Raw genomic sequence first — 15,766 nt, 5'->3', positions numbered from 1 at the left:
TTCAGTGGTACCATTGGACTGGTAGAATTTATATTTCTAGCCCACTTCTGGAATAGGATACTTAAAACAAGGGAGAGAGCTAAAACCTCAGTGCCAAAAGCCGCACACTGACACTAGTGGTATTAGGATTGGTCATTAGGACCATTGGTCATCGTATTGTTAGCCGCCCTGAGCCTGCTTCGGCAGTGGAGGGCGGGGTACAAATAAAATTTATTATTATTATTATTATTATTATAGGAAAGCATTTATCCTGTGGCCTCACTAACATCCACTGCACTGATGCCAAGTTACAGCATTCTGTGTTCTAGCCCTGAGTCACTGGAGTAGTTCCTCACAAGTCCAGGTTTGTTCCTTGTTTGCACCAAATGAAATTATCTCTTTCCAAGTCAAAGAGTTTTCAGCTTCAGCACCCTGGAGAGTGGTTCTTTTGCACTGGAATACATGAGGTAAGAGCCAGCTGTAGTGTTGAAGGCTTCCCAGTCCCTACAGCCAAATGTTGGAAGATGGTGAACTGCTACAAACCCTTCATATCCTTGCCATCTGCAGTGGAAACAAAGACAGTTATTCTGTGCCCAAGAGCCCCAAACCTAAAATAATCCAATTCTCTTCCCTCTACCATCTCCACATGGTTATTTTTCTTATCCCAAGAAACTGATAGCTGAAACCCTTCGCCCAGAAAACTTACAATATTCCCTATCACTGGACACACTGCTCAGACATGCTATATCCTAGACAAAGATTCCTGAGTAAACTTTGCAGTCATGGGATAAGAGGATGGGTTCTCTTATGGATTAATAATTGTTTAAATAACAGAAAGCAAAGAGCAGAAATCAATGGACAGTTCTCACATTGGAGGAAATTAAGCAGTGAGATCCCACAAGGACCAGTATTGGGGCCAACACTATTAATTTATACATAAATTATCTGGAATTGAGGAGTAGTAGTATAGTGTCCAGTTTTGCAGATGACACCAAATTATTCAGGATGGTGAAAACCAAGACTGACTCTGAAGAGCTCCAAAACTATCATCACAAATCGGGAGGGTGGGTGACAATGTGGCAAATGAAATTCAGTGTTGGTAATTGTAAGGTGAGGCACATTGGGACAAAACCCAACAAAGTATAGGCTAATAGGGCCTGAACTTGCTGAGACTGAGAGGGGAAATAGGGTCATACTGAACAGCTTAATGAAAGTATCAACTCAGTGTTCTGCATCAGTGAAAAAGGCAAACTCTGTGTTAGGGATTTTTAGGAAAGGAACTGAACATAAAATGACTGATATTCTAATGTTCCTGTATAGATCTATGGTGTGGCCTCATTTGGACTACTGTGTAGAGTTCTGGTCATTTTATCTCCAAATGGACATCATAAAGTTAGAAAAAATACAGAAGAGGAAAACCATGTTGATTAGGGGGTTGGAGCACCTTCCCTGTGAGGAAAAGCTGAAGAATCTAGAACTTTTCCATTTAGAAAAGAGATGAATAAGAGGAAATATGATAGAGGATTATAAAATTATGCATGGGGTGGAGAAAGTTGCCAAAGAGAACTTTTTCTCCCTCTCCCAAAATATTAGAACTTGAGGGCATACAATGAAGCTGATGGGTAGTAGATTCAGGACAGACAAAAGGAAATAGTTTTTTACACAATGAGTGATTAAAATGTGGAATTTGCTGCCAGACAAGGTAGTGATGGCCACAGGAATAGACAGCTTTAAAAGGGGATTGGTCAGATTCATGGATGATAGGTCTATCAGTGGCTACTAGCCATAATGACTGAGGGGAACCTTCATGTTCAGAGGCAGTAAACCTATGAATTCTAGTACTAGGAGGCAATATCAGGGGAAGGTCTTGGTCTCTATTCCCTGTTGCTGGCCCTCCAGAGAAACTGGTTGATCACTGTGTGAGACAGGATGCTGGACTAGATGGACCACTGGTCCGGTCCAGCAGAGCTGTCCTTATGCAGAAAAAGACAATGCGCTGAATAGCTACTGGAACCATGTCCTCAAAATGGACCTCCTTTCCATATCATGAGGAGTATAGTACCATAGGGTAGCTGCTCTGCTGCTAACCAAGTTAAGTAGAAATAAGTAGCCCATCCCCATCTCAATGAATGGCCTCAGGCACAGCACTGATGTTTGGGGATAAAAATGGAACAACTCATTGTTGATTGCCCTATGCTCTTTGAAGGGAGGCAGGATACAAAAGTGATTTTGAACAATTCTGACAGGGCACATGCACCACTGTGAGAACTATGTAGCATTGACCCTGTTGGAAAAATCAGCAACCATGCTTATTAGTTTGTTTAGTGGGAAGTGATAGAGGCTTAATCTAGCCCTCAATCTCCCTTTCAGAACAGCTGATCAATGCAATTGCTGATTTTCTGTATGGAACTATGCATGCACAGCTCTAACAGATGAACTGGGTAGAACCTACATGTGTGGCAGCTCTCACTCTGTGAGTCTTCATGCAGCTTAGAGATCTGTATGCAGAGTGTTGCTATGGGATAATGGAGTCCAAGACCCAGTGATGAAAGACTGCTATTGTTCGGTAGTACACAAATTTCACTTTAGGTTCATTTCCTGCCTCTTTTGGCTAAGGTTCATATTGCTAACCTTCAAAACAAATTGTATGTAACAGCCTCTCCATGAAAATGTACATTATATTATCAAAAAAATAAACAGCATTGGTCCAGCCTGATCCCAGAAGTTTGGAGAAAAGCTAAGATATCTGTTTTTTAAAGGAGAAGGAGAAATCCAGGGAGTTGTTAGCTTAGCATGGAAAATGCTACGGGAAATAATAAAATAAAATTTATTTCTTCCTAGAGACAGATCACACCCAAAGAGTGCTTGTTAATGGTTCTTCATCCTCTTGGGAAGGAGGGACGTTGAGTGCCACAAGGATCTGTCCTAGGACATGTTTTGTTCAACATCTTTAGAAATGATTTGGATGAAGGAATGGTTATTAAATTTGCAGATGATACTAAATTGGGAAGGGTAACAAATGCAATAGAAGACAAAGTCAGGATACAGGATGATCTTGACAGACTGGAAAAATAGACTAAAACAAATAAAATGAATTTTAATTGGGATAAATGTAAAGTTCTGCATTTAGGTAGGGAAAATCAAATGCATAATTATAGGAGGGGGGAGACTTGTCTTGGAAGTACTATGTGCAAAAAAGATCTGGGGTTCTTAGTAAACCATACACTGAACATGAATCAGCAGTGTGATGCAGTACCTAAAAAGGCAAATGCAATTTTGGGCTGTATCCACAGAAGTATAGTGTTCAGATCACACAAAGTGATGGTATCACTTTACTTTGCTCTGGTTAGACCTCACCTAGAGTATTGTGTTCAGTTTTGGGCACCATAATTTAAGAAGGATATAGACAAGCTGGAACCTGTCCAGAGGCAACAAAGATGGTGTGGGGTCTAAAGATCAAGTCCTACAATGAAAGGCTGAAGGAGTTGGGTACATTTAGCCTGGGGAGGAGACAACTGAGAGGTGGAACGATCGACATCATCAAGTTCCTGAAGGGCTGTCATATAGAGGATGGTGCAGAGTCGTTTTCTGTTGCCCCAGAAGGTTGGACCAGAACCAATGGATTGAAATTAAATCAAAAGCATTTTCAGCTAAACGTTAGGAAGAACTTCTTGACAGTTAGAGCAGTTCCTCAGTGGAAGAGGCTTCTTTGGGAGATAGTGGGCTGTCTTTGGAGGGGTTTTAAACAGAGGCTAGATGACCATCTGGCAGCAATGCTGATTCTCTGAACTTGGGCAGATCATGACAGAGGGCAGGAAGAGCTGCATCAGTGCTTGGTTCTCATGGCCCTTTCTTACATGTCCAGGGAAATGTTGATTGCCACTTTGGGGTCAGGAAGCAATTTTTATCCAGGCCAGTTTGGCCAGAGATCCTGGAGGTTTCTTTTCTTTCTTTCTTTTTTGCCATCTTCTGGGCATGTATCAGGGATCACTGGGGACATGGGGCAGGGAGGTATTTGTGAATTTCCTGCATTGTGCAGGGGGTTGAACTAGACAACTCTAGAGTCCCTTCCAACTCTATGATTCTATGGTTCTAGAGCCAAATAATCCATCATCATGACTTCATCAAGAACATATCATAACAAAGTTGGTTTGTTTTACTGATTTCAACAAGTCTCCGAGCCAAAACTGAAATGACATTCTCCTGAAAAAGCTTAACAAAAAGGGGGTGAAGGGGGAGAACTTAAAATATGCAGCTGAGCAATTGTAATCAAAAGATAATCAACAATGATATCTGTTGGTATTCTATGGGGTCAGTCTTGGATTCAGTACTTCCAGATACCTCAGGGCTCATTCACACATGTTGAGTTCTCATCCTTGAGTTCTTCCACTTGATTTCTTAAAACTGATTGTGTGAACAAATTCCAGTGAAAACTACTAAGTTGTGGTATGAGAAAATAAAGTTCTGTCATGTAAAAGCCAGTGGTCAGCTAATAGTGTGCAAGAAGGAGTGATCATATAAAACTCATACAGAAGTGACAGGCATTTGTCAGAGGTGAGTCAAGAACAGAAAATCTTAATCTTAATAAATATCCCACTGGATCCTTTCCAGTATTCCAGTCCCTTATGATATTTTACAATTATGTCATTTGGCATTCGATGGCAAAAGCAGAGGGTGAGGATAGACTGATTATATCACATGTTTTGTGATGACAATCAGTCCCCATATTGGTTAACACCACAAGATAGCCCCATAGTGCCTGTTCTGCCTTTTGAACAATGACAGTAGTTCTGGGTTGAATCTCTCTGAGATTTTTATACATAATTTTCATTAATTCCCCATCCTGCAGCTGCCCAAAATGTTATTGCGGGGGGGGGGGGGTATGGGATCCCCCAGGAATAGCTTGGAGTAATCAGAAGTGTCTTGCAGAAGGAAGACCAGCAAAAAATTGTCCCCTCTTTGTATTTGTGAAAATCTAGATGGGATCCAAATAATCTCTCTAGTTCTCATTCACTATTGAGAAGATACAATTATGAATTAACTTATGAGACAGAGGGAAATTCTGCTCATGACTTCTTACCTGTAAATAATACTGTTTACAGAGAAGGTTGTACCGTCAAAGGAATTTGCTACTACCAAAAAGTAATCTTCTCCCACTGAAAAGAACTCCCAGTCCAGAGCACTGCAACAGAAACCAACCAAACAAGAAGAGATTGCAACAGACCCTGAATCACAAATGAATATATCTTGTTTCCATTTCATATTTACAACGGGAAAGTCTTGTTTTTCAAAACAAAGGTTAATTTAATTTTCAGAGTTGAATGTTTTTGTCTTTGTGTACATTCTAATGGCTAGAATTGCACTTAAAATCTGAAAAAGAATCAAAACATTCCTGAAGGCAAAAATGTATTAAATTCTCTGTCTGGATAACACAATCCCAATGTGAATAACAGGCAAAAGAGGCACCTGTAAGTAAGAATATCCTGGAACTTGACAAACATCTGTGCAGTCACATTAAGCTCATAGATGGAGGAATTGATGGTATAGTAGTTGTTTGGAGCAACAGTTCCACCGTCATAACTGTGACTGTTTGCCACAGCAAGGAAGACTCTGTCTTGGATGTGAAATACTTCCCAGTCAGCAGCACCAAAAGTCTAAAGGAGGCAGGTGGAAATTATCAGAAAATGTGCAGCAATTGTAGAAAGATGAATTCAAAATAATACACACAGAGCAGCCTTACAGACTACTTGTACCTGCAATTCAGAGAAGAAATGGAATGTATATATATACACACAATTCAAGTATATGTTTCCATTAACAGCCTGAGCATTAAATCATGGTATCTCCATAAGTCTTCAGGCTGTACCTCCATCACCAAGAGAACTGACATTACCAGCACCAGAACGGCAAATCATAATGGCTTTTTTTATCAGATCCTTTCCCTCTGATAAATTTTGATGAAGTATATAAAGTCATATCACAGGCACTATTCAACAAGTGTCGGCAATGTTTGCTAATGATAAGAATGCCTCAGCCATTTGGGAGGATTTTTAAAAAGTGAGCACTTGCCCACATAAGTTGCCTGGTAGATTTTTAAGAACAAAAACCCAAACAGAGAAGGCCTGCCTCCCATGCTATGACTCATTCAAGAATGGTTGCTTTTTCATTGAAGTAAGGTGTTTCCAGTCTCCTAAGCCAGCACATATCTCTAGGGTTTTTTAGAAGGGGATGTCTCACTTGTGTTCAACAACTGTTATACAGTATTCCCCTTTTTGCCCATCCTCGTCACTGGCTGTCCTGAGACCTTTATTTACTCTTTCTTCTACTCACACAGCCAGGGCCGACCCTCTCACTAGGCAAATTAGGCATTAGGCCAAATTGGGCCCTCCTGGCCCAGTGCCATAGGCAAATGCCCAAATTTTGCCACCTGTGAGGGTTTCTGGATGGCACGCAGTTTCTGTATCACTCTCTGAGTGTCCTCCGGGTGGGGGATGCTCAGAAAGTGCTACAGAGATTGTGTGCCAGCCGGGTGCCCTCCCCGCACGCTCTCTGATGATTCCGAACATCAGAGAGTGGGTGGGAAGGGTGCCTAGCCAGCACGCAGTCTCTGTATCGCTCCCTGAGTGTCCTCCATCTTTTATGCCCCAACTTAGCCAACTGGTCAAGAATGTGGCCGTGCATGTGCTTATGAGCACTCCATCTAGAGACCATGTACAACCAGAGCTGCACTGGCTCTGAGTTGAATACCAGATCAGATTCAAGGTTTTGGTTCTAACCTTCAAAGCTCTACATGGTCTGGGATCAACATATCTTAAGGACCATCTCTCCTGGTACGCCCCCCAGAGAGCATTGTGTTCTATGAATAACAACTCCCTGATGGTCCCTGCCCTAAAAAGTATTCATCTTGCCTCAGTCCCCAGCCTGGTGGAGTGCCCTTACAGATTCAGTTCTGTGGGGTCTGTAAAACAGAAATGTTCTGCTAGGTATATTGTTGAGGCAGTGAAGTTCCATCTAATCTGGCCTCCCTCAGCCAGGGGAAGAAGGGATGGGTGGGGAAGAGAAAAGGAATGCATAATTTGGACACAGCAGGCACAAGAAAGCAAAGTGAACTGACTTCATGGTAGAAGGGAGGGTCTACAGAAATGGTAATATGGATTCAGGCAGAGGCACTTGTAGTTGCAAATCTATCTCTCTTTCTGTTTCTTTCTTTGTCACCCTCTCTCTCTCACACACAGCCATGTTCAAATCTTTATTTTCCTGACCCTCAAAGTCACAAAGCTCTTGGTGAAAATCGAGTAACCAAGTCCTAACTATCTTTTCCCACTCCCTGTTAGCTGCTAGGTTCTCTTCTCCTTACCCAAAGCCCCAAACCCATCTTAGAAAGTTCACTTTTTAAAAAAGGAAAATGACTAGTAAAGGGGAGGGGAAAATGTGGAGTCCAAAGGCAACTGAGTCAGGGAAGGGTGAATCTTTCCTTGGAAGGTGGTGGGGGTGGGGGAGAAGAGAGAAAACAGAAAGTACTTGTTGCAAATCACCAATTCCTTAATTGCAGGGGGAAGCTTGTTTGACTGTGATGCAGCCTCCCTGGCACCCCCACCCCAAAAATTCCTGGTTATGGGGCTACTGCAAAGCTGGATTGGCTTACACTGAGCTCAACCCCTAAAAGCTGGAGGTGCTTCTGAAATAAGGTGTGGTGGTGCCTCTTCTTTTTAAAAGCATCATTGTTGTCACCCCACTCTCCTTAGCTCCTTATTGGCTGCCTCAAGGAGTATATCAGAAAATATGGCAGCAGTGCTTCTTCCCAGTATCTCAGGTTAGCAGAAGCATCCTCATGGGACTGTCAGCCCAAAAGGTACACAGCCAAGTCAACCACTGAAAATGGGGTGGGGTGGGGAGAATTGCACTAGAAGGGGCTGAGATTTCAAACACTACAAAAAGCTGGAACTTTTTTCAACAAGACCTCTATAAGTTACAGATTCCAAACTATAAAAATCAAATAGATCACTTCCTACCACCAGTTTGCATACTCAAACGAATGCTGTTGATCTTCACAAAAACAATCTACAACACAGGATAACCCTGACTTAACTTTCTCAGTCCTATTAAAGTAAATGACTGACCCAAACATAATCATGCAAAATAGAACAAAATCATGCAATTCTGAACAATGCATGGAGATGTTCATTCCCATCCAAAGCAAGTGATGTGCACTTTCATTGGCACACTGCAGGGGCAACAGTCAAAGAATTTAACAGTACACACCCACATCCTAGCCCTGCTGATCTTAACATGTAGACTGGGGTATGCTATTACGTCTCACACAAATTTACTTGAAGAGAAGATAACACTTTTTTGCTTGCAGCAGCATCTAGTACAGCTCTGTGCAGAGAAGGCATCTGCTTCCCATGTGCCACCTTCCTGTACAAGTCATACACACCATGGATACAAACTGATGACTTGAAAGACACTGTCCAAGCACTTAGACAAGAGGTACTGATTTGCCTGTTTAACACCATCTTACCAAGATTGACTGGAAGAGCTGGAAGGCTCCACTAAGCCAAACGTAGATGTGAGAGTAGATTCTGGTGGATGTTCCATTAAATGTGTTGGCCACCACAAGGAAGGAATAAGGCCCAATGGTGAAAAATTCCCAGTCGTAGGCTCCTGAGGTAGGAATGGTCTGGTTGGTTTCAAAAAGTCCTATTCTGGGATTCCACCTATATATTACACTGTCTATATTGTGATTATCCCCTATGGAAGAATAAGAAGAGTGTGTATAAGAAGAGTGTGTATGAAAATGGCACAGAAATTGGGAAGGGATGGAGGAGAGGAAGATGTTTAGGCAAAAGGAACAAAGTTGGCTTGTCTGATTTGAATATCTGGACTTTGTCTGGCCATGACAGTCATGTCAAAGTCTACTGATAGGTTTTTGGAAACCAGACTCTAATTTTTATATGATAAAGAAAAATGAGAAAATGCTTACAATTCATTTTATCTGAGAAGATTTCACCAAAAGAAAATGTAAAGTAAAAGGTACTAAAATGACGGATTAGACACCATACATTACAGTTCTTTGTAGATTCCTTCCATTCCTTCCTGCATTCATTCTCTCCTTAATTTAATTCTGCACACAGAATCATTGTGATTGGCTGAGCATTTTGAAATTATAAGACTTTTGAGTTTGAAATAATTCAGAATTGAAACAAATTTTACAGTGCCAAGCATACAGATTACAAATAGTCACTAAGAGTGGTATATTAGAATGAGAAACAGTACACTAGAATGAGAAAAAGTATACTAGTATGAAAAACAGTATACTTGAATGAGAAAAATTCTGATCAATACAACAGTAGGTTTCACTTATGTTTTTCTGCTGAGTCAAGAACAAAAGTGCAGTAGGAATATAACTGAAAGCTACTGTAAGAATTAAGACAATTTACTTTCATGTCACCTTTTTGTTCACAGTTAACTCAGAAACCATGACACTAACTTCTGTGCTAACAGACTCCACTGGGTGGCAGTATATAGTAATTTTATCAACACAGAATGCTCAAAAGTCCAATATCTGAAAATAATTGATTATGGATCCTGAAGAGGTTTTAGGAGGCTTCATTTCTGTTCAAATTAACATGCCTTCCATATGCTTTGGAGGGATGCTGTGGTATTTAAGTGTAAATGGCTGCAGTCTAAACACCACAAGTTCGGTTCCTAACAGATGCTTAGCATCTTAGTCACTAGTGCAAATCAGAGACTTGACTGCTTGCTCTCACAGCTTGGACTGACATGTGGAGAAAACATCATATACTTGTTAGCAAACTTTTAAAATACATGGCCACATAGTGCACACATTGCAGGTATAAATTTGAAAAGTCTGCTGTGACATGAAAAAAGGAACTCACTGGTTAGCAAATATGATCTCATGTTAATATAGTCACCCATTTTTTTACATCTCATGAGTATACTAACAGAACGTTTACCTATTTGCACACTTCTGCAGGCAGCTTGCACAGACTTTTTGAAGAGCAAGTGTGCCTGGCCTGTTCTTCCAAAAGTTTGAGTCTAGTGGCACCTTTAAGACAACAAAGTTTTATTCAAGCTATAAGCTTTTGTGTGCAAACATACTTCTTTAGATATCGGAAGAAGTGTGCTTGCACACAAAAGCTTATAGCTTGAATAAAACTTTATTCTGCTGCCTCATACCAACAAGGCTGCCCACCTGGATCATACTTGTCTAGTAAAGTGTTGGTTAAAGTAATGTTGGGTAGAGTAATAACCATTCTCCACAGTATCCCCTCTTGCCAAACTTACTTCTAGGAGGAAGGTTGAATGTGCACATGCTGTCGAGAAGGTTAGAATATGTTTGTAAATTACCCATCTTGCAGGCACATCAATTGTTTCAGAAATTCTGTACAAGTGCATTTAAAATTGTCTTTCTGGTTTTCACACATGCATGCATACCCCACTGGTGGGTCTGGAAAGTGTTTTAAAGTGGTATATGCAAATACAGTCTACATCCTCTCTCATGGGGGGAGGCAGGACTCGGGTGCGTTTTATCAGGTGGATGATACCTAGGTGTTTTGAGTTCTTTATAGACAGGAAAAAGCAAGATAGACATTCAACAAATACAAAATAGGGATACGTTCAACAGGGGAAAAAATTCTCATCCCTACATCTCCATGCCAGAAGCTACACCTCTTGATTTTCTGCCTATCATGAAACTATTAAAGGTACAGAGTCTTTGTCAGAAAAGGAGGGCAAACCAGATGGTTGGGTTGGAGTTGCCCAGCGATAAAGCACAGGGATTTCATATATGCTTCTTAGTATTACTGCACATTAGTACCTAAATACCTTTTCTGTGATTAGCCACGGCTAGGAAAGCCTCTCCATCAATGACAAATGCCTCCCAATCTCTTGCACCAAATGTTGAGATTCTCTGGTATGCAACAAATTTCTCTTTTCTGTAGTTCCACTTGTAAATTACAGAAAGCTCCTGGCCCCTTTCATTTGGTTCAAAATTAGCCACTGCAAGGAAAATCTGAAAAACAAAACAACTGAGGTGTTCTTCTTGCAAAAAAAAAAAAACAACCTACACTATCAAGTAAAACACACAGATCATAGGGTTCATCTTCAACAAAATGGTATCACTTGTTTGGGATACCAGGTAAGCCAGCATAAGGTAACTCAAAGTTCATATCTATGGCATCTTCAGAAGATTGTCCTCCTTACTCTTCCCCAACCCTCCCCATAGCTCAACCACAATCACAACAACAAATAAAACTTTCCAGCCTTTAACAAACAAATTTCAAAGGGAGATTGCAGAATGAAATGGCTGACTGAATTCATCTGGAAATTTAACACTATCTCAATAGGCCTTCTAAACCACCAGCAGAAATATTTAGGGTTGCAATTCTTTGCACATTGGGAGCAAGTTTCATTAAACTTAGTAAAATGTAATATACTTCAAAGAACAGCACTGGATTGGAGAACATAATCACCAGTCAATCAATCTTTATTGCATTAGCAACAAAATGCCATAGCAACCAACAACCAGGCTCAACAATAGAAAAAAAAACTCAATAAAACATTCAATACAGCAATAAAATTATACGAATCATGATAAAATTTAGGCTGAATTATCAATAATAAATTATAAGGATTTAAAATTTATCCAATGATACACTAAAAAAGAGAACATAATCCATAAATTCAGTCGCAAAATCCCTTTGATATTAATGGGGCTGAACTGGACTATATCCTATGCTGTCTTTATGTTGGGTACTTTTTCAGCATTCATGCATAAGGTATATTGAGAGATGGTTCAATGATCTTCCTAACATGATTCCTGTGATTCTGATGTTCTGGAGCCAGACACCAGCAAAAGCAAAGGAAGAAGACTAAGGTGCAGAAAGACAAACATAACCACTCATAGAGTTCTCATACTTCAAAGACATCTAACAAGACTCACAAGCTGTTGAACATCTGCAAGAGGAATTCAAGCCACTAATAAGCAACTGGCTTTCTTCAGACAAGCAATAGCAAAACACTGATACTTGGCAATGTCCTTACATATTTCATGTTTTTCACACATTAGCCCAGTCTTGTAATTAATGAATTTCTAAGGGAAGATGGAATGAGTAAAAAAATGGTCTCTGTGATCTAGAGAACTGAGTAGTTTCTTCCTCCAATTGGCTACCTGGAGAAAGTAGAGATGAATATCCACTTCAAAGTTTGCCATTATCTCATAAGCTTTGAATTGCGCTCTATCAGATTTGGCATGAATCTTCCACCATCAGTGCTCAAGATGTCTTCCAACTCTCCTAAGATCCCATAGCTCTCAGTAAACTAGGGAACTAAGCCCCTGCTTGTAGAGGGGACACCAAGGAGCAAGTGTCAATTGCTCCTAAAGTACTTTTTGTTCCATGACCCCATCAAGTCATTCACAGAGCTGCCACTGTGATTTCCAAAAATCCCTAGAGCAGGGGTGTCGAACTTATGAGGGCTGGATCTGGTACAAATGTTACTTTGTTGGGTCAGGCCATGTATTCCATAAAATGTTATTCCAGGTACCAGATATATAAACTTTATAAAGGATACGGGTAAACCCAATTAACAATATTATTTTAAATCAAAATACTAACAAAGCCATTGATACCTAGCAGTGAAAGCAACTGAAATAGCTCTTGTACACAGTCCAGTATTACCTTAAAGATTTGAACTTTTCTGGAAACAAGAAGTCCTGAGGTAGAGTATATTACACACACTCAGGGCTTTTGTAGCAGGAACTCTTTTGCGTATTAGGTCACACACCCCTGATGTAGCCAAACCTCCTGGAGCTTACGGTAGGCCCAGCACTAAGAGCCCTGTAAGTTCTCGGAGGATTGGCTACATCAGGGGTGTGTGGCCTAATACGCAAAGGAGTTCCTGCTACAAAAAAAGCCCTGCACACACTTGAGATCATATGCATTTAATCTGTTTGCTAAATCACCCCAGATGAGTTCAGCCCGGGTGGTAGAGTGTTCTTAAAACCAACATCTTGAGCAAAGCTCTTCTTCCTTTCACAAGAGCTATTTCTGTTAACAAAATGCCTTCCACATGATGTTTTTTTCCAAATTATTCATTTTCATTTTGTATAGGGTCTAATTGGTACATAGGGTCTATTTAATAATTCCATGTTTTGCTGTGTTAGTCATGCAAGTTGCAGCAAAAAAAGAAATAGGAGTCTTTTAGCACCTTAACGTCTTGCCAGTTTTTATTTTAGCATAAATTCTTGTGGACTTTGTACTTCTCTAGGCATGTAGTCTGCCTAGTGAGGACCATTTCATGCACATGATGAAGTAGGCTCTGGTTCAGAAATGCTTACACTAGAATAAACGTTTTTTAAAAATAAATAATGATCAGTAGAGAGCTGCAAAGAAATGTGGAGAGAATAAATCCATGGGAAGGTGGCTGAACATTCAGTAACATCTTCATACCATTGGACGTTGTGCTGTCATTGTGCTATAACACTGGATTGGCTTGTCCACACAGGGGAGTTTAGCTGTGAATGATTGCTATAGCACACCACCCCGTGATGTGTGGATGCAGACTGAGGCTACTGAGGCACTTGACCTAGGGTTGCCAACTCGAGGTTGAAAAATATCCAGAGATTTGGGGAAATGGAGCCTGAGGAGGGTGGGGCTTGGAGAAGGGAGAAACATAATTGGAATACAGGGCCACAGAGTCCACCCTCCAAACAGCATGTTCTCCAGGAGAACTGATCTCGGTCACGTGGTGATCGGTTGTAATTCCGGGAGATCACTAGGCCTCACCTGGAGGCTGGCAACCCTAACTTAACCATAAATATGTTATTAGAGTAAATGAGATGATGACCTGTGGGAAATCATGGGAAGAGGGAGAAGATTGGCATATTTTATTCTAGAAGGTGGAAGATCCAGAAATATCTCTGCTCAGTCATAAAGCTCACTGAGCAACCCCCCCCCCCCGCCCCGTGTTGGAATACAGCAAAGACTTATGTACAAAGAAAAAGAAGAAAGAAAATGCTGCAGAGGGTAGCAAGCTCTAGCTAGACAGAACTGTAGGGTTGCCAGCTGGGTGTGGGGAAGGATCTTGGCAGGGATAATGCCATAAGTCTCTGAAGCTGCCCATTTTTTTGCAGAAGAACTGATCTCTGTTGTCTTGAAATCAATTGTAATTTCAGGAGATCTCCAGGCCTCACCTGGAGGCTGACAACCCTGCTTAGATGGAGCACCTTCCTTACAATAGAATGCTATTCTTAGGCTTTTCTTGCAGAACCGTCAAGAACTTTGTCTGTCTGTCTATCTCTCACAGACACACACACTGTCACTCAGCTAGTAAGGCAACTAGGTTTATCTCTTCTCATTCCTATCCAGTTTGTTAGTTTCTAAATGAAGCTTTTGTCACCCTTTAATCAATTCAATGTCCTGACTGTTGCATAGGCACTCTGCCAACAAGCCTAACATACCTCAAGAGATTGTTGTGGGAAGAAAATGGAGGATGGAAAAACCTACCCCACATATCCTTAGAAATAATGGAGGAATAAAAACATACTAGATAGCCCTGACCTGGATAGCCCAATATCATCAAATTTCAGAAGCTAAACTGGGTTGCCTCTGGCAAGTACTTGGATGGAAGACCACCTTGGAGTACCAGCAGTTGGAAGTCAGGGGCAGGCTTTATCCAGCCATCTTGCTAAATATCCTCCATGCCCACAGTAGGGGTCAGTCATCAGAGGTTGTCATGACTTCCAGATTTACATGCACATGCAGACATACATGTACTTTAAAAATATACAAAAATGCCAAAAAAACAAACCCACGCCTCACCCCACAACTGTTTTTTTTTAGCTTATTGTTTTATTACTTCCACAAATTGCCTTGTATGGTAGGAGTGGTACAATATAAATCATACAAATGAATGATACATAGAAACTGGGGAGTTCTGGTGTACACCTTCTGTAAAGCTGTTTAGAAGAAATTCAGCTTTGGCATGTTCCATGGATCCCAGTTCCTGCAGCTTAACAGAGTGTCTAACAACACTGGAAGATTATTTACAAAATACCTTTTTTCCAACAGTGAAGAATTTCCAGGATTGAGCTTGGTAGGTGGGAAGATTTTGGTAAGCTACAAATTTCTCATCAGTCCATTTGTAGATGGCTGAGCCAGGAGGAGTGTACCGATTAGCAGTTGCTGCAAAAAGTCCCACCTTGGGAATTGTAAAGACTGCAATGCCCATCGTTTCAGAATTTGTAGCAAAACTCTGATATTCTTCCAGATAATCCAACCTTTCTTTGACTAGAAAGTAACATAGAACAAGAATTTTACTATCATTATGTTATGCAGGTCAGGTCCAGTAGAAAGAGGACATGTATGCTGCCACTCTCCTCCACAAAGTGTGAAGCCTTCCTGCAGTCTACAAAGCTGGAGGAAAGCTTCAAACTTGGCTGAATAGAATATGCTGGTATATCTGCATTTGGCTTTTCATTGCTGTTGTTTTTTGTCCTCTCCGCTTTGTAATCCTGTTTCTTGATCCAGTTGTCCATTCCAAATTCCCTCCCAGGCTTGTCTGACCTACCATTATTTTGTCCAAGTTTACCTTCTAAGCACTGATTTTACCCTGATCAGGTAAAAAAATTACTGTAGAATGGAGCAGAGGAGAATGATATAAGGCTCTTTGGATCCCCATTTGGGAGAAAGATGGGGTGTAAATGAATAGAGAAATATTATATGACAGTGTGATTCTTTGCAGTGTTTCTCATATCTAACCCCAA

At 40.8% G+C, this 15,766-nt stretch overlaps 1 protein-coding gene across 1 annotated transcript in view; it reads right to left on the bottom strand.

Annotated features, from left to right (window-relative positions):
- Positions 1-241: 241 nt before the first annotated feature.
- Positions 242-15,766, bottom strand: part of TSPEAR (thrombospondin type laminin G domain and EAR repeats) — a 54,473-nt gene continuing 38,948 nt past the window's right edge. Inside the window, exons 7-12 of the mRNA XM_060242035.1 lie at positions 15,058-15,290; positions 10,828-11,014; positions 8,501-8,730; positions 5,446-5,633; positions 5,060-5,161; positions 242-540 (exon numbers count right to left, since the gene is read on the bottom strand). Coding sequence (XP_060098018.1) covers positions 387-540; positions 5,060-5,161; positions 5,446-5,633; positions 8,501-8,730; positions 10,828-11,014; positions 15,058-15,290 — 1,094 coding nt within the window. The 3' untranslated portion in view covers positions 242-386. The remainder of the gene's footprint in view (positions 541-5,059; positions 5,162-5,445; positions 5,634-8,500; positions 8,731-10,827; positions 11,015-15,057; positions 15,291-15,766) is intronic.

Source organism: Heteronotia binoei, chromosome 6 (assembly GCF_032191835.1).
Source record: "Heteronotia binoei isolate CCM8104 ecotype False Entrance Well chromosome 6, APGP_CSIRO_Hbin_v1, whole genome shotgun sequence".
Lineage (NCBI taxonomy): Eukaryota > Metazoa > Chordata > Lepidosauria > Squamata > Gekkonidae > Heteronotia > Heteronotia binoei.
Note: the sequence above shows the minus strand (reverse complement) of the source record. Positions and strands in the feature narration are given on the sequence as shown.